The sequence below is a fragment of the Cryptosporidium sp. chipmunk genotype I genome (genome assembly GCF_004936735.1).
Source record: "Cryptosporidium sp. chipmunk genotype I strain 37763 chromosome Unknown contig_10, whole genome shotgun sequence".
NCBI classification, from domain to species: Eukaryota; Apicomplexa; class Conoidasida; order Eucoccidiorida; family Cryptosporidiidae; genus Cryptosporidium; species Cryptosporidium sp. chipmunk genotype I.
This window is the reverse complement of record NW_027125596.1, coordinates 513,654-532,125: the sequence shown is the minus strand read 5'-3', so window position 1 is coordinate 532,125 and position 18,472 is coordinate 513,654. Positions and strand designations below refer to the sequence as shown.

Genomic DNA, 18,472 nt, shown 5'->3' with positions numbered 1-18,472 from the left:
AGGTTGTTATTTTCAACAAAAAAAGTATTCTTATATTAAAATAAAAATGGTAGCTGTTTCAGAAAATGTTAAAAGAGGATGGAAATTAATTTTGCAGAGATTTCTATGGGAGTATAAAGTAAACAGAGCTATTAATAGAATTACATTTACCTTTGATGAGTTTGAACAAACTAATCACTTTAATTGTTCTTGGATTATTCCTCAATGGTTTTTGATTTATCTAAGACTATCTGTTTTTCTATATCTACTTTTTATGCTTGGATTGGATGTATCTAATTATTATAAGTTGGGATATGCTATGTATTGGGGAGTATATGTTACAAATTGGACATATGCAGTAACTATTATTTACTATTTCTTTGCAACAACTTCAACTATATATTCGTATGCAAATAACTCTATTGGTAGAAAAAAGTACATAAACTTTTTGAAAGTTACTGGTAGTCCATCAATTGGCGGAAGAATTCATTTAAAACTTGATGATAGTGATATTGCTCATCAAAATATTAATAATAGACCTCGTGGTTCAATATTGAATGTTTTGAATCCAAAATTTGAGCATATTGATCATTCAAAGCACAATGAAAAAATTGTTGTATCTGATCATAAAACTAATGGCTACTCAAGTAATCAAAAAAATACACAATTTAACGAAGTTCAAATGGTTGAATTAAATCTTGAAAATAGCAATAATAGTAATAAGAATAAAGAAGCTTCTTATGGCCATGCAAGCATTGTTTCAATTTCAACAGCTTTTGAATCACCAGAAAATTTGAATAAGAATGTAATAGACAATAAAATTGAAGAAAAAAATGAATACATTTTACCCAAAAAAACCAGAAACATTTTTGTAAGATATTACAATCATTTAAAATCTCATATGTTTATTATAAAATACTGTAAAGAAACAGACAGACCACATTTTGCTGATGAAATTAACCAAAGAATGGATAATACTACAACAAATATTAATTTACCACTATTAATTAGACTTATGTGGGTATTCCATGCAATTGCATTACCAGCATCTTTTATTGTTTCCATCGTTTACTGGTCAATGAGCATAATATCTCCTGTTGGAGTTGATGGTTTTTCTTTCTTAACCTTCAATAAACATGGTCTTACGGCTGTTTTACTTTCACTGGACACATATTTTACTACTATACCATTTTTTATTTCTCAGGCATTCTATTCATTCCTTTATTGCCTTATATACATGATATTCACAATTGTTTACTTTATTCTTAAGCTCCCAAATCCACAATCCCAAGACGATCTTGGCTTTATTTACTCGGCTATTAACTTTGCAGATCCTGCAGTCTCTATTCCATGCAGCATTGGAATATTCTTTTTATTATTTCTTACTGCAAACATCCTTTGGTTCTTTGTTGGTTTTTCAAGAAATCATATCATTGATCCTCTTCCTAGTGATGATGTTAGCTCTAAAGAGTTTAGAGTCAATTATTACGTGTGATTGGCATGTATGGGCGGGAAAATATTTATATTTTAATTTTGGGGAAGAAATTGCATGTCCACATGAACTTGATACTCTTTTTAAGCAATTAGAAAACAAAATCAAGTTAGAATAAATAATAATAATTCTGTAATTAAATGATTTACTTTGAATTGGTCAGTCTCTAAGTAATTTTGAGATACGGGAAAGTATAAGGTTTGAGTAAATTATTGAAAGTAGTTTTATCATAATAGTATATTACGCGTTAAAGGCAAAGTATATAGAAAATGAGAAAAAAAAGGCGGAAATTAAAAATAAGAAAATAAAAATAGTAGATTAGTAATATTATATAACTAGAGTTTATTCTTTTTTATTATTAGAAACCTTTTCTCTCTTTTGATTAAAGTTTAGGTTGATATAGAATGCCAAATAAGCGAATATTGGAAGATTAATAAAAGGAGCGATGTTATTTTTGCCAAAAGTGTTCGAAAGTCCCAATGTAGCCAATTGAATAAAGAAGCAGCTGGCTATTGTAATGACTATAACACCTTTTCTATCATAAAGATTCGGTTTTGTTAACATGTACATGCAATGGAAACATATATATGTGGAAAGTGATGCTGAATATGATGACAATATTAATCTAATATAGTCCAAGGAGAAATCTGAGCTTAAGGAGGTATCCGTAGCAAGAGGAATGAAATATGTTAGGGCAGTATGTGCTATGCACCATCCCAATATACCAATGTTTATTCTTACATGTACTTCGTGATTTTTTGCATTTTTACTTTGTAAAATTAACCTAATGAAAAATAAATAAACAACTTTTGTAATAATACTCAAATACTCCATAGCACTTTGAGTTGGAATTGGGATTGAAGCTAAAAATAATGATTTCAAAAAGCATGCCAATACAGAGTAAGATATTGATGTAAATAACAGTGGGTTAGTTCCTGTGGTTTCAAAGACATTTGAAATATTATATATTAAATAATACGGTCCCATTAAAAGTATCATTAATGTTATTCCTGAAAATACTGGAAACCCCATCTTCTTTCCTGAATTTAAACTCAAATAACTTAAATATGATATGATAATAATTTAAACAAAAAAAAAAAAATCAGAGAATTTCTTTCTAATCTTGTAAATGTGTTTAAATATAAAAAATGGAATAATCAAATAACTATTCAGTATATTAATTTTCTTCAAATAAAAACTAATTCAAAAAATCAATATTTACAACTTTATCTTCTTTTCAGTTACTGCTTCTTAGAAATTAGACCGTTAATAAGACATTGATTTTAGCGGGAAATTGTTCTGTCCCACCCCCCTTGAATTTTAAAATAATTCTTAAGTAAAAAATTAAATTGCATGCAATTCACACTTTAAAAAACAAAAAAAAAAAAAAAAAGTTTAACTTAAATATATATTTCCAGTATAATAACTACGTAGTAATTACTTAGTATTGAATATTATTTAAAATACAAAATTATCAATATAAAACAACCTTTTTAATCTTTATTTTTTTTTTTTTTTAATATATATATATATTAAAATTTAGGCTATAAATTTCTACAATAAATACCTTAGTTAATTGGCGCCTTTCTTTTCTAATGCATCACTGTAATTTTGCATTCTTCTTGAAACTTCATTTTCATCCAAACTAAATGTTACAGCAAACCTGTGGTACATTTCCTTTTCAAACTCCGCGCATTCAGAGGAAATCTAATAAATTGGTTCAGTTTTAGAATGGAATTAAATATTATGATATTCTTAATTAATTGATAACTTACCCTCTCTCTGAGATTTCCCATCATATCTTCAAATATTTCTCTTTCTTTATTCAGTTGTTCTTGAGTTGTCATTAACCCTTTTCTGAACTCTTCAATTCTTTTTTCTGCTTGCTTTAATATCGACTTCTCAAAATCCTTCTTTTCTCTTTCAATGAACTTTTCCCTTTCATTCCATCTAATATTCATAGATTTCTCCCTCAAAATCATCTTTGAATAGGCTGATTGTGTAGCTTCCTCATATTTCTTTAAATCTTCCTGCATTTTATTACGTAGCTTTTCTTCAAAAGATTTACATGTTAATTCTGTTAATTCTTTTGTTTTCAACTTTATTAACTCTGCCTTCTTTTGTTGCCTTTTTGCTTCTTCTGTTGCTAACATTGCTAAATCTCTATATTTAACCAAGTAAATCTCTACATCCTTCAAAATTTGTGTTCTCAATTTTCTACTTTCCTCTTCGAACTCTTTTTCCATTTCATAAATCTAAATTAATTATTAATTATTCATTTCATGATCATTGTTAATTAAATTCAATTGAGAAAGAACAACAGAAAATTATTAATATTACGGCACAAAAACCCATAGTTTTATCTCTATTGCAACATTTTCTGTCTTCTCACTTCAATCTATTTAAATAAAAGTCAAGTCAAGCCATAACTACTTACCTTTCTATCATATTCTTTCTTCAAATTATTCAATTCAGCCCTATATTCGATATTAGCCGTATCATTTAGCAACTTTTCCAACTAATAAATTTAAATTATTGAAATATTTTAGTTTCAAATTTACTGATTTAATTATAAGTAGGTAGGAAGAAGAATTAGCATGACTTGATTTTAATCTATTATTTTTATATTGATAAATTTACAAAATTATCAATTTTGTTCACTATTCTCATTCTAATCCTTTATTTTCCTACTCAAATTCTTATTTTAATTTGTAACTTACCACTTCATTTTTACCACTATTTTTATCTTTAATTGGGCATCCCAATGACTGCTCATAGTAATCCCTCTGTAGAATTAAAGAATTGTAAGCTTCATCTCTCTCTTTTCTTGTTAGCCTTAGTTCATTTTGTAATTGTTTGCTAATTGACATTAATTTACTAAATGCATTCGGCAATTGAAGAGATGAAGTTTCTCTTGATAAATCCAATAAACACAGATCAGATAATTTATGTTTGGGTGATATTTCGTGATTATTTTCTTTCTTTGCTATCTCATTAATTGCCATTATTTTTTTGATTTATATACATTTAAATTAACTTTAAAAAAAAAATAATAATAATAATAACTTTTATTTAATTGGTATTATCGTTATTTAAATTTTTGTACCAAAATGAGGAGAGATTCTAATTTAGTTTAAAATATTGTTTCATATTTTCAACGATTTTTTAAGTTATGAACATTATTTAATTATAAATGAATGAATTTATGTGCACACAAAATGCACACAAAATAAATTTATCTTTTAATATTTCTCATTTTCTCTTTTCCTATACTCAATATTATCAGTCTTATTTTTAATTAACATAGCTAATTTTTCCTCAGTTACTTTATCTTTTATTTATTTACTTTTATCCTTTCTCTTCAATTTGTCTTTTTTCTCATTACTTTCATGTCCATTTAGACTTAGACAATACTTAGTAGTCATTCATTTTTTAAAAAATTGTATTTTTAATATTTATTTAAAGGGCGGGAAATGCTCAAACTGACATAAAATTATTATTCATGCAAATATAATTATAAATCAAAATATTAAACAATAAATTATTAAATTTTTTAAAAAATTTCAACCAACAAAAATAATAAATTAGTCCGGTGAATAAAATTCTAATTAAATCACAAACATCACTTATCAAATCTCCACCTGGAATCCAAACTGTCAAAAGTTTCGATATGAAATAATTAATTTCTATAGATATTTTTAGATCCAAAATCAGTTAGTATTATGGTTTGATTATTAAACAATAAGAAGAGCTCACAATACTATATTTAAATAAATATCCAAGTTGAATGCTGATATATTATTATTATTGTGAATAACTTTACTATTGTTTCTATAACTATTGCACATATTTCAACTAAAACAATCTTGGTTCTTCAAAAAGAACAAAATGACTAGGAAACATGATTATAATCAGTCAAAAGAGAGCGGATTTGAAATAATAAACAGAGTAGAAATTCGAATCCAAGATTCATCTCTTCTCTCATTGTCAAGATCAGCTTCTGTAAATCCTGAATGTTGTGGGTGGCTTTATGTATTAAATTTGAAAGGAAGTCAATATGGACGTGATATTAGTATAGAGGAAGATAATTGGGAACAGTATTATTTCAACTTAAAGGGTGGAATGATGTTTGGTTCAAGTAAAAAGGATGGATCTACATTGGAAGTTGTATATGTATTATGTGATACAATAATAAGTACAATAGATTCAATTACAGCACTTCAAAGAGAATATATTACAAGAGAAGAAGAGGCAAATCTTCGTCGGAATATTGGAAAAGATGTTCATCTAATTATTCTTTTGCACTATAACAGTTCTCTTGGGATAGAGTCAAATCCTTTAATATTTGCAGCAAGTTCACCAAATGTTTCAGCTAGATGGTGTATTGCAATGAACCAATCAATACAATACGGACAAATGAGATATGTTGTGGATAATTCTGACCAGGAATTTGATGAAGGAAACTTTAGAGTATCTCATAGTTTGAAGGGAGAGTTGGCAAGTGTTGCTGGAGGATACTATAGAGGAAGAGATGTAAATCAATTATCTCAACAATTAGAAAAATTAAAACATCAATTCAAACAGATAGAAAACGAGAATAAAAGCTTAAAATTTAAAAATGAGAGTCTTCAAAATCAAGTTAAAAAGCTTCAAAGTACTTTAACTGTTACTGAAAAAGCAACAAGTGAAGCAGTAGAGCAAAAAGCAGCAGAATTGACCCAAGTTAAAGAAGATCTGAGCAATGTTAGAAGTGAAAAAGAGCTTCTTATAGAAGAAAAGAATCAATTGCATGAGAAAATTTCCCAATTACAGAAAGCCAACCAACAAGTTTTAATGGAGAAATTTGAAATAATGGATGAATTAACTGATTTGCAAGATAATATTTCATCTTATAAGAGCGGTGATGCAGGATTAACCAAATTGATTACCAGACTCCAGTATTTAAAAAACTCAAGTCAAGAATTATTAATTGAAAATAGAAAGTATAAGAATGAAATTAAGTCAATCTTAGACCATTATAGGGAGGAACAAGAAAAATCCACAAAACAATTGAATACCATTAAAGAACTACTTTCACAGCAAGATGTATTCCAATTACTAATTAGGCAAATGGAATTGGTTCAAGCAAAGCTTCAATACCAACAGGAAGCTTGGAGGATGCCGGATAATCAAGCTGAGAATTTACTATTCTGGATACAACAACTTCAAAACCAGTGGAAAGTAGATGAAGCTGTAGCAAGAGCATCATATTTAAAGCATAGGAGTATAGTTCTTGGTGAGCAGATGAAGGCTTATACTTTGGGTCATCCTCTTCCAACACACTATGCAATTATTCAAGAACTTCTTCATAAGCTTCAATATATTTTTAGAGAAGAGGAGTTCTCTGTTGTAACTAGATCTGAATTTCTTTACGAGGATATTGGTAATGCAAATTTTGGGTTTGAACCTTTAAGAATTCGTAATCAAATTAATAAAAATTTGGGAAAAGGGCCAATTTGGGATGGAGAAAACTTTAAGCAACCACCATTATCAGTACTGCCTTCAATATTTGGTAATTCAAAAACTAAAATGGCAGGAAAGATTGAAGAAATTATTGAAGACTCAGCAAATGGTGGTGAATCTGGAAGTGTTGCTGGTATGAGTGGAGCTTTAAATAATCCATCAAGAGGAGCTGATGTTGGATTAATTGAATACTCTTCATTAAAATCTTCAATTATGGCAAATACTCAATATATTCCAAAAATTCAAGTTGATTTACTTAGTCCACCAGAAAAAAATGTTCCTGAATCGGAGTATGAAAGAATCAAAAACAACTTCCGAGAAATGCAAGAAAAGTATCGTATTTTGGAGGGTGAAAATGAGATTATGTCTGAAAAGATTCAAAAGTTGACCAAGATGATTAAATCAATGAATAAAAAGACATATCGCCAAAATACACGAGCTGGAAGTCTTGTGGACTTTTCTACGGGAAACAATTTGGATGATTCATCCAAGTCCAATATTAACATGGATAATGGGGATAATCAACGCGTTTCTGTCTCTGGAGATTTAGATCATAGCGGTAAAGCCATTGATTCGAATGAAAATAACCGTGGAATTAAAAGTGCCAGGTCATTGCATAAGAATAACAGCTCAAAGTCAATTTATAATGAGGCCAACGCTATTTCTGTGAATGGCGGCACGACAAAGAGATCCATCAGTCAAAGCTCTAATAGCAATGAAAATGATATTTCTGTTGATATTAATTAGCAAATCTATTCATTGCATTTTAGTTAATTTCTTTAGTAATATTAACCAATGAAAATTAAACTTAGTTAATTTATAGGCCTTAAGTTTGAGGTAATAAATCTATGAATATCAAATATTGCCAATTAATTATTATTTACTTATTGCATGCATTTGAGATTGACTTTTTACTAATTAAAAAAAATTAATTACGTGGCCGCATGACAATTTGGCGCCGGCGCCATAGGCAAGTTTTTTTTAATAAAAAGTCAAAAAGAACATTGGAAAAAGATAAAGATTGAGAAGAGGAAAAAAAACTAGTCTTTAAAGTTGAAAGGAAATTAGAAAGAGATTATAATATAAGAAAATAGAGAGCTAGCCGCAGGTAAACACTAGATAATTACAATATTTTAAACTGATAAATAGTCGAATGAAATTAAATGAAAATTTAGTATTTTAATATAAGGCAACAATAGAGTGATATATATTAAAAGAAATAAATATGAAAGTTAAAGTATTACAAAGGGATTTAAACAAATACCAAGATAAATCAAAAGGTTCCGTACAAAGGATTTATCATAATCCAGATCCCAATATTCACCCTTTTGAGAAAGCTAGAGAGTATAGTAGAGCATTAATGAGTGTAAAATTAAGAAAGATGTTTTCAAAACCTCTAGTTTCAGTATTTGAGGGCCATTCAGATACTGTTCAATGTTTAGCCAGAGCTCATCATCATCTCTCTGATATATATAGTGGTGGGTTTGATGGAACTATTAGATATTGGAATTTAGCTGGTAGTAGAAGATGTGAATATATGATTAGAGCACATGAAGGAGCAGTACGTGGATTATGTGTCACAAACAACGATAGGAACTTATTTTCATGTGGCGATGATAAGAAATTACAAATGTGGAAAATATCTAAAAGAGAATCTGTTAGTGAAATGAATTTGATGGAATTAGAAGATGGAGGGAATGTTGAAGATGTATTTAATGGATATGATAATATTTCTAGCTTTTCAAAAGCAATTATTCCTGAAACTACATTTCTTGCAAATAATCAGTTATATAGTTTAGATCACCATTGGAATAGTGGTGTATTAATAAGTAGTGGTGTTGGTGGTCTACATGTATGGGATCATCATAGAAGTACTCCATTACAAGAATTTGAATGGGGAAGTGAAACAGTTTATTCTGCAAAAATTAATCCAAGTGAACCTCATATTGTTGCAACAGTTTCTTCTGATAATTCTGTTGGACTTTTTGATATAAGATCATCAACAGCATTACGTAAAGTTGTTTTATCAAATAAATCAAATGCAATTTGTTGGAATCCTCAGCAGCCAATTAATTTCACAATTGCTAATGATGATTCTATGCTATATACATTTGATATGAGAAAGCTCAACATTGCTAGATTTATATATAAAGGATTTGTTCATGCTGTTTTAGATGTTGATTATAATCCAATGGGAAATAGCTTTGTTGCTGGTAGTAGAGATAATACTATTCGAATCTTTAATATCGATCAGGGAGCTTCTAGAGATATTTATCATGCAAAGAGGATGCATAATGTTTGGGCTACTAAATTTACTGCTGACGGAAGATTTATTGTAAGTGGCTCATCTGATTTTTGTGTTCGCTTATGGAAAAATGAAGCTAGTCAGCCTCTTGGACCCAGATCTTATAGAGAAAGACAAACTTTAGCTTATAGGAATCAGCTCATTGATAGATACCAGCATTTACCTGAAATCAAAAAGATTTCTAAACATCATCATGTGCCAAAGATGATTAAATCCATTCAAGAGAGAAAACTTGTACAGATTAATGCCAAGAAAAAGAGGGAGCAAAATCTTAGAGATCATACCAAAGATTTATCAAAACCAATTCCAGAAAGACAAAAATCCATTGTTTCTGTGTTGGAATAATTCTTATCGATCATCATTCATAACTATTACCACATAAATTCATTATATTTGTTTATTATTGAATGTATATGTTTTTTTGTGGTCTTATATAGAATAAAAATTTATACCTGTTTAATTATTCTTTAATTTTCATGTAAATTTTATTTCATATTTTTAATTTATCTGTATTTCCATTTTATTATTAAATCGTTATCTTTCTTACACACATTAATGGATCTAATTGTATACACTAATTAATTTACTTATTTATTCATAATTGTATTGATTATGCATATTTATATTTTATATTCTTTTTTTTTCTAATTTATTTTTCTTTCCTTTTTCTTTTTTACTGGTACCAGACTTTAACGATACCGGTATATATATAATTTAATATACAAATTGCGCGCGTAACCCCACGTCATTTATATTTATTTATTAGTAATCAATATAATTATGTATAATTTAAAAAAACTTTTTATAATACTAATAATCTTTTCTTGTTTTTTTTCTTTTTTTTAAATTAATAAATAAATAATTGGGAAATTCATCGATTAAAGAGTATACAAATGTATATGTAAATATTAATTAAATTTTATTATAAAAAACTGATACTGCTTTTTTATTCAAGTTTCATCTTTTTCCCTTTGCAAATAGAAAAAAAGTATCTTTAATCATTTATTTTTATAATATATTACATTGGATATGGAATAATTACCAAATATTATTAATAAAAAGGTGGGAATTAAGTAATTATTAATTAATAACCATAATTATTATATATTCCTTGAATAAATAAAGAGAAAGTTCTCAAATTATTATAATTGTTATTAATTGATTTAATTTCTGATGTTTGATAATAATATTCGTAATAGAAATGAAGATTTTTTCCAATTAGGCTCTGGAAACCAAATAAATACAAAATTAAAGAATATGAAAGGCTCTTTGAATTTAATTAACAAAGGAAATGATCCATTAGATTTCATTTCAAAATCCGATGTTATTGGAACTTCTTTAAATTCTTGTATTAAGCAGGATGAAGAATTTTCTGAATTAAACCATTTTCTTAAAGGAATTTATTCAACAGATTATGAACATAGACCTGAAGCATTTGAAGTTAAAGCTTTAAATGTATATTTTCCCAACAAAATTAAACAAACCATTTTAAATAATTTGAAAAATATGAAATTAAATTTAAAAGATTCCAATGATAGAAAAAATCTGATTCATAAAATTTCTTCAGAACATCTAGCCTTGAAATCAAAAACTTTAAATAATCATAGTATATTTTATATTTATTATGAAAATGAAATAATTTTTTGGAATTGGTCAAAAGACGATCCCATATATTCTGTTCAAACTGAGGAATTCTTTCAAGAAAATACCAGAAAAAAGGCAATCATTACCAGTGTTGGATCTTTAGAAGATGAAAACTCTTCTTTTATAAAAATCCTAGTTTGTACGAGTTATTATGTTATACTTTTAAATATTGTCAGAAACACAAATGGTAATTATATTATTAATAGAATAAAAGATAGTTACCATTCTCTTTCTGGATTTAAAGATATTTCTTTTACTAACATTATTTCACATCAAGCTTCAGGTAGATTCTTTCTTGGCTGTGGTAATACTGGTAATATTTATGAATATACAATGGAACAAGAAAGTTCTTGGATTAAAAAAAAGGTTCAGAAAATTTCTGATGTGATTTATAATGATAGCCAAAATCATTCAATTGCTAGATTAATAAAGATTTCTGGTAATAATTTTGTCTCATATTTACCAAGATTTATTCGAAACTATTTCTTTGGTCAATCGCAAAGTTTTATTAAATCCATGTTTATTGATGAATTTAGAGGTTTACTTTATGTACTTTATATGAACTCAGATATTGATGTATTTCTTATACCTATAGGGAATTTTTTTGTCAAAAAGATTTCAGATGATTTAACTTATATTGAAAAAAAAGACTCCTCTAACTCCATAAATGCGTTTTTAACAAAGTACTTAAGTTCAAATACTTTAAGCTTAAATTCATTTTCTACAAGTAATTTAATTTTCAGACTGAATATTAATACTTTAAAGAGTGAACTGAGTAAATTAATTAATTCAAATAATAATAAAAAGCAATTTTCTGTTACGCAACAAAAGAAGAACTCCAATTTTATCTCATATATAAATATTCATTCAATTCATCCCACAAACCCCCAAGAGAGCGACTTCATTTATGCCATTTTAGTTACAAACCATGGGGATCGTATATATCTGGAATCTGTTTTTGAATTTGGAAGTAAGCCCTGTTCAGCTTCTATTTCAAAATACAATAATCAGTCCCCACAAAATTTGAAATATTTAATTCCAATTAATATGAGAGTTAAAGAGTTTAAAAAAACTTCGATAATTTCTGATGATTCTGAAGAAAAGTTGATTAATTCAAGTCTTTATTCTAATGGAGTTTCTATTTTAACCACTGTTAATATTGGAGATGGTGTAGATTTACCAGATTCCGTCTTTTCACAAAAATCTGAAATGAATTTTGGTGAAATTCCTGAGAATCTATATGATGATAATGATAACATATTATCATTAATTACTTCCAATATATCTGCTTCTTGCATTGATCAAACAGTTATTGCAAAAAGTTTATCTAACAGGAATTCGGTATCTTCCAATATACAAAATACACCTCTTCCCCACTTTAATGAATGGCAATACTCTTTTTCTGATCCAAATTTAGGACTAATATTGAGCATACAAGAAAGAAATGTCCCAATGAAATACCAAAGACTATTTGAGAATCTTTGGAATACTCCAAATCCCTTCTCTTATGGAAATAATAACTCGAAAGAAATACTTTTAATTCGACCAAATATTTCAGCCTCCAATCATGATCAACTACTTTCTAGTAGCAATTTATCAGGGTTTGGATGCAGAACTTCTGGATCAAAATTTTTCCATCTTTGGAGATATTTCTTCAATAGAATAAATTCCAAATCTGTTTTTGCAATTGAAGCAAATGAAGAGACTAAACCACACTGCTTAATTCAGAAATACTTGAGTTCATCAACATCATGTTCTGTTTTTGGTATAAATATTCCCAAATGTCCTCCAAATGGGCTTAATGATTTGATTTTAGACCAAATTACCGAATGTAGATCTTGGACAATCATTTCAACCAAAGGGATATTTATTTTGGAGAAGAAAAGACTCTTGGATATTATTACAAAGATGACTTTGGAGCCACATAATTATTCTTTTATGATGAATGTCTTTGACGACCATGAATGTTTCAGTCCAATGAATGGATTAAAATCTTTTGGAGGAAGATCCAAAGATGATAGTTTACAGAATAACAGATCAATAACTTTCGTTATGAAGCTTTTGGGTACATTTGCTCAAAATATCACTTTTGAACAGTTTTTTGCTTTAATTTGGCAAGGTCTTATTGGAATGAATACCAAGGAAATTCTTGATTCTGAACTTATACAAAGATTTTACTCGAGTGATATTAAGAATGATAGTCCTTTTGAAATACACATTAGAAATAAAGATGTAGGAATGTTTGACAAGAATTTTACTCAAAATGACTTTCCTTCAATCACTTTGATTAAGATTTGGCTTACTCTTCTTTCAGACAGTAATATCCAATCTAGGTCAAATTCGAATTGCTTTTTAAGTATTAATTCTTGCAATCACAGATTAGCTGTTACTCCTAGATGTAAAGGACTGCTTCTTCTAATTGGAAGAGTGATTAGGAGTATTTGGTGTATTCCTTTATTTCAACAGACCAGCTTTGAATTAATTAATAATTATTCTTCAGACTTTTCCAGATACATTGATGAAGGTGATTTATTGAAAAACCAGCTTAATCAGAGTGATAATAACAACGATGAGTTTGATTCAAAAGATTTCTCAATGAATGATAATGGCTTTAAATTTGTTTCAGAATTTATTAAATCACAGATTGATAGCTCAGAGCATTTCTATAATTCGTATCAAAACTATTTTCTTTTATTGAAAGATTCCAATTTTCAGAAGTCCTCTAGTTGTAGAAACAAGAACATAGTTTTGGAGATTCAACATTGTATTAATGAATTCTTTAAATCAGAAGCTTCTGATTGGCTAACCCATAATCAAATTGATACTACAGGATCTTCAGAGGTGATTTATAATAATGATAAGATCAGCAATAAAGCTAGTGGACTTATTCCGGAAAATAATACAAATGAGTTTGCAATGAATGATTCGATTTCAGTGACAATATTTTCATCCTTAAAAGAAGACCACATTAGTCATCTTAAGAATAATTTGATACCCATTAATAACATCTTAGACTTGTTGTTACCTTGGTGGTTTCCAAATTATAACGTGGAGATTAACCGTAGCAATAATGAGGACGAAATAGTTTTCGCGAATCACTACTCCACAAACTCAAGCTTTAATAATTCCAATTTTAATTCTAATTCATACTCTTTAGTAAATATTTCTGAGCTTCAGCTTTTTATAGAAATTAAGAACTTTATCTCAAGAACCATAGAAATTTTAGAAATGATGAATCTTTTCTGTAAGACTTATCCACTTGGACTGAAATATAATGCCAAGATAACAAACGAAGCAATTTTATGTTTCTCTTATATGGATATTTTAAAAAAGTCACTGACCAAATTCACATTATTTGAATTATCGAATAATAAAGGACTCCAATTTATTCTTCGACTTTTATTCAGATATAACATCCTTTCAGCTTCCCAATATATGTCAGTAATTTCATCAAAGTCGAAATATTCTTTAATCTCATATCAGCAGTTTGCAATTGAGTACAGCATATCTTCCTTAAATAAGGATATAATTCTTAACAAAAGAAATAAAACGGCCCACGGTGATGACTTATTGATTCGAAAGAACCTAGCTCGCGCATCCAGGACGAAGAATAAAGGCAATAAACAACTTGTTAACTCGTCACACTCACAGATTATGTCCATTTTGTTTGAAAATGTTTATGAAGTACCATTGAATATTGTTTTGAGCCTTTTATATTACAAGAAGGAAATTTCGTCAATTATAACATTCATCAACTCCCAATCTGAATACATTCATCACACAGGACTCCTACCTCCTTGGCTTTCAAACGGGGAAAAGGTTGAAATATATATTCCAACTTCAATCTCTGAATTTTCTAGTCATATTTCAAAATCAAATTCTTTTGTAAAATACTTCCTTTCTATCTTAATTTTTGAAATCAACCAATGTGAACCTCAATATAACAACAGGCTAATGAGTTTTCAGGATATATTAGTAAATTTCGAACAGAGTGGTTGCAAAACTCTACTTGAATTCTGTAAAACTTCATCATTAACCCATGTTGTCAGATCCATTTATACTTATGAGTTCCACTGTTCCCTTTGGATTTACCAAAACCTTCAACATACCTTGGATATAATTTATAGTGAATACATTGTGGAAATCGAAATGTTCCTTTCGAAAATTGATCTTGTCGATGACCCATCTTTTGACTATCTTAAAGAACTAGATGTTTCATTTAACCATTTAAAGAGCTCAGGTACAGCTTCTGAACAAAAACTTCTTGAAGATGGACTCGCCATATTTAAAAACCTAAGAGAAAATATTCTTAAAACAAAGTCATCTATTGTTGAATTTATTCTTTGCAGCCTTAAACAACAAGAATCAAATTATAACTTAAAATTTAATAAACAAAGCCAAAAACTATTTTTGTCCACATGCAAAGAATGGCTCCACTATTATTTATTTTCTTACGTGTCATATATTGATTCTTGCATGCAAAAAACGGTACATGAAGAAATAGTTAATAGAAAAGGCGGTAAACGCCTGGAAAATTGGTTAATAAAGAATTTATGTATATCAGTATTCCAGTTTAGCGAACACTCAGTTTATTTGAAGAATTGGTTGGAGCACTTTCACTTGAGTGAGAACCACAGCTATAGTGCCGTTGTCAATGAAAATAAAGAACACCAAAGCCCAAGGTTAATCACAAATACTCAATTTTCTGGTAGTTTTGACAAAACTTCGGCTGGTTTGTTTGTAAACCAAGGATATGGTAGCAATTTGCCTAAGAAGTTGGAAAGTGATTATCCAAGTCGAAATAACTACCTGGAACTGACCGAAAATAATTATAATAATGAAAATAACCTTAGGAAAGATCAGGGCTATCTACTTTACAATGCTAAACAATACCTTTCTGCTGGCCAGTACTACTACTCAAAGTCTAGAGCCATGTGGAAGATCCCTTCTGGTGTTAATTTAATGATTTCAAGAACTCAAAGGGATATATTTAAGTCAGCTTCAAGAGGGGGTGACTTGAGCTCTTCAGCTATGCTTAAGGAAATTAATAATGATGAAATAATGAAAATGCAAGATTTTATGAAAAGAAGCCTTGAGACTTACAAAAGAAGAATCTCTAGCTCAAGTTTTATTCAGGCTCGGAAAAGACTTGATAATATTTTTGATTTAATGTCGGATATACACTTACAGGTACTAAAAATGCAGCAAGATCCCACATTAATTCAAAGAAGATCACTATTATTACAGTCTCAGACTTGCATTGAGAGAGATATGAATGATGATAAGAATAAGGAATTTATTAAAAACATTAGAAATGATATCTTTAATATTGATACACAGATAGAGATACTGTTACAGATTTCAGAATTTATTAATTATTATATTCTTTCAGCGCTGGAACAAAATGTTAATATTAACCCACTTGTCAAACAAATTTTTGATCTTTTTGGCAATTCTATTGGCAATGATACTGAAATTTCACATTTAAATGAGAATTTTGATATTTCTCAGGAAGGAATTGACATATTCAAAAGTTTGATCATGGGAATCTTTCATATTCAAAGCATGGTACATACTGATGATACTTTAATGGAATTTATTACAGAATTTTACAATTTAACAGGTTTTTCGTCTATTACAGAAATTAAATGGTTGATGGAAAACTCAAAAAATCAACCAAGAATAATAAATCATATTATTGTTAAAATTTCATCATTATGCGAATATAGAATTAAGCAAGCATTTTTCTTTGAATCTCCGATATTATTTGAGGTTGATATAGCTAATCTATTAAGATTGTGTGAAAATTCCATGCCTTATGATCTCATTCTTAATCAAAATAATCAAAGTATTAGAAGTGGAATGAGTTCCAGAATGTCTTTTCAGCAATTTGATTCAATTTTGGAAACAATTATATTAGAACTTTATAAGTTCTCTATTTTGTATTACAATAAATTCAGGCAAAGTGATCTTGTCGATATTTACAGCTTCGAAGATGTGACTCGAGTTAAATCTAGAGTCCTTTGGTGGGTTTGGCCAATTAGATTTTTAATATTCCACTTGAATAGCAAATCTATTGTTTCAAGACTCCTACCATTATTTTCTGGTAACTCTAATAATTCTAATATTCTTTCAAATATGATTAGTAATCATGAAAGGATGGAAATTTCTGAAATTATCAAAGCTAGTATTGTTTAATTTTTATATTTTTTTTCTCTATTATTAAACTTGTGTAATTTTATCAGAAAATTTCTGAATCATACTTTGCATCTTTTGTAATTTAAGGGAGCTTTCCATATTTTGGTTTTTTAATGACTCCAACTTTTTGATGGAATCCCCATATCTTTGCAAGGATCTTACACATGATGCTTCTAAATTCACTCTTGAATTTTCTAACTCATCATATAAGGAATTGAGAAATTCTGAATTAATACATTTTGTAGTTAGTTTTTGTTTTTTATTTAATTGAAAATTAATCATATTTCTTAGGCTTGAGGAGGAAGAGATTGTGGCAGTATATTATTACTTACTTGTCATTGATTCATGCAAAAAGTCTTTATGCTCATCGAGTTTTCTCTGTATTATTCAGATGGTTATTTTAATTGTTTTACAAATTTACAAACATAAATCATAAATATTTAATCACACATACCTTATAATTTTCAACAGCACCTAGCTCTGTATCATTAAATTCCTTCTTAACACATTTTCTTTTACTGGTTGGAGAATTACCGCTATTGTTCTCTAAAATACAAAGGCAATCAGTCAAATTTAAAATAAAAGAAAGTAAAAAAAGTAATTGATTAACAGATGAACCTCTAACTTAAATTTATTTCTTAGTATTCAATTAAACTTACCTCCAGAACCCAATACGGAGCTACTAGTAGTCTCTATACTTGCTCTAATAGAATTTCTTGCATCTTTTTTTGTCATTTTTCAATTATTTATTTGAAGATTTTTAATTAAAAATATTTACAAAAATATTCCTAGTTTTTAAAAATAATTGTTCAAATGTAAACACAAATTTATTCAATTGCATGCATACATGTATTCATATGCCAGCTTGAAAAAAATAGAGACAAATTTTATATTTGGGAAAATATTTGGAAAGAGAACATCTCTAAAAGAAAGCTGAACACTTTTAAAAGCTTGTATTATTTAATTCTGAACCTCTGCTCAAAAAAAAATTACTCATTATTAAGCTTTTTAATGATTTTTCATTAAACTTTATAGTAAAGTAATTTTTGAGACGGCGGGAAAACATGCATTTTTTTTAAATCAAATTAGTAAAACCTGCTAATTTTGACAATTTTTAGGCGGGTAACTTGTACGAAATAAAATGGCAATGAAGAATTTGTTAATTGTTTGGCGGCAATTATAAAATTAGTAGAAAATTGTTTAGAGGCGGTCGAGTTTAGACAATATTTTCAAATATTATATATAGAAAAAGGCTAAACATGGCTTGAGATAGATAGTTTGAGTAATTAAAAAAAACAAATAATTATATATTGTAGACCTAATAATAGTAATTATTATTATAGTAATTTTAT

General features: G+C 28.2%; 8 protein-coding genes across 8 annotated transcripts; 4 read left to right on the top strand and 4 right to left on the bottom strand.

Annotated features, from left to right (window-relative positions):
* Positions 1-46: 46 nt before the first annotated feature.
* On the top strand, positions 47-1,474 carry ELE39_000220 (rolling stone-like; the record flags this gene model as incomplete). Its single annotated transcript, XM_067343244.1, has 1 exon — positions 47-1,474. The coding sequence occupies one exon, from the start codon at positions 47-49 to the stop codon at positions 1,472-1,474; it is 1,428 nt and encodes a 475-aa protein (XP_067201178.1).
* A 339-nt stretch (positions 1,475-1,813) lies between these two features.
* On the bottom strand, positions 1,814-2,503 carry ELE39_000219 (uncharacterized protein; the record flags this gene model as incomplete). Its single annotated transcript, XM_067343243.1, has 1 exon — positions 1,814-2,503. The coding sequence occupies one exon, from the start codon at positions 2,501-2,503 to the stop codon at positions 1,814-1,816; it is 690 nt and encodes a 229-aa protein (XP_067201177.1).
* A 620-nt stretch (positions 2,504-3,123) lies between these two features.
* ELE39_000218 (putative apicomplexan conserved with transmembrane region near the C-terminus) lies at positions 3,124-3,717 on the bottom strand (the record flags this gene model as incomplete). The annotated part of the gene is made up of 1 exon (XM_067343242.1): positions 3,124-3,717. One exon carries the CDS (start codon positions 3,715-3,717, stop codon positions 3,124-3,126), a length of 594 nt encoding a protein of 197 aa, XP_067201176.1.
* A 453-nt stretch (positions 3,718-4,170) lies between these two features.
* ELE39_000217 (uncharacterized protein) lies at positions 4,171-4,476 on the bottom strand (the record flags this gene model as incomplete). Its single annotated transcript, XM_067343241.1, has 1 exon — positions 4,171-4,476. One exon carries the CDS (start codon positions 4,474-4,476, stop codon positions 4,171-4,173), a length of 306 nt encoding a protein of 101 aa, XP_067201175.1.
* Positions 4,477-5,359: 883 nt separating this feature from the next.
* On the top strand, positions 5,360-7,720 carry ELE39_000216 (coiled coil; the record flags this gene model as incomplete). Its single annotated transcript, XM_067343240.1, has 1 exon — positions 5,360-7,720. One exon carries the CDS (start codon positions 5,360-5,362, stop codon positions 7,718-7,720), a length of 2,361 nt encoding a protein of 786 aa, XP_067201174.1.
* Positions 7,721-8,198: 478 nt separating this feature from the next.
* ELE39_000215 (Sof1-like domain-containing) lies at positions 8,199-9,623 on the top strand (the record flags this gene model as incomplete). Its single annotated transcript, XM_067343239.1, has 1 exon — positions 8,199-9,623. The coding sequence occupies one exon, from the start codon at positions 8,199-8,201 to the stop codon at positions 9,621-9,623; it is 1,425 nt and encodes a 474-aa protein (XP_067201173.1).
* Positions 9,624-10,451: 828 nt separating this feature from the next.
* ELE39_000214 (large with domain of nucleoporin) lies at positions 10,452-17,120 on the top strand (the record flags this gene model as incomplete). The annotated part of the gene is made up of 1 exon (XM_067343238.1): positions 10,452-17,120. The coding sequence occupies one exon, from the start codon at positions 10,452-10,454 to the stop codon at positions 17,118-17,120; it is 6,669 nt and encodes a 2,222-aa protein (XP_067201172.1).
* A 324-nt stretch (positions 17,121-17,444) lies between these two features.
* On the bottom strand, positions 17,445-17,855 carry ELE39_000213 (uncharacterized protein; the record flags this gene model as incomplete). The annotated part of the gene is made up of 3 exons (XM_067343237.1): positions 17,445-17,498; positions 17,575-17,666; positions 17,780-17,855. 3 exons carry the CDS (start codon positions 17,853-17,855, stop codon positions 17,445-17,447), a joined length of 222 nt encoding a protein of 73 aa, XP_067201171.1.
* Positions 17,856-18,472: the final 617 nt, after the last annotated feature.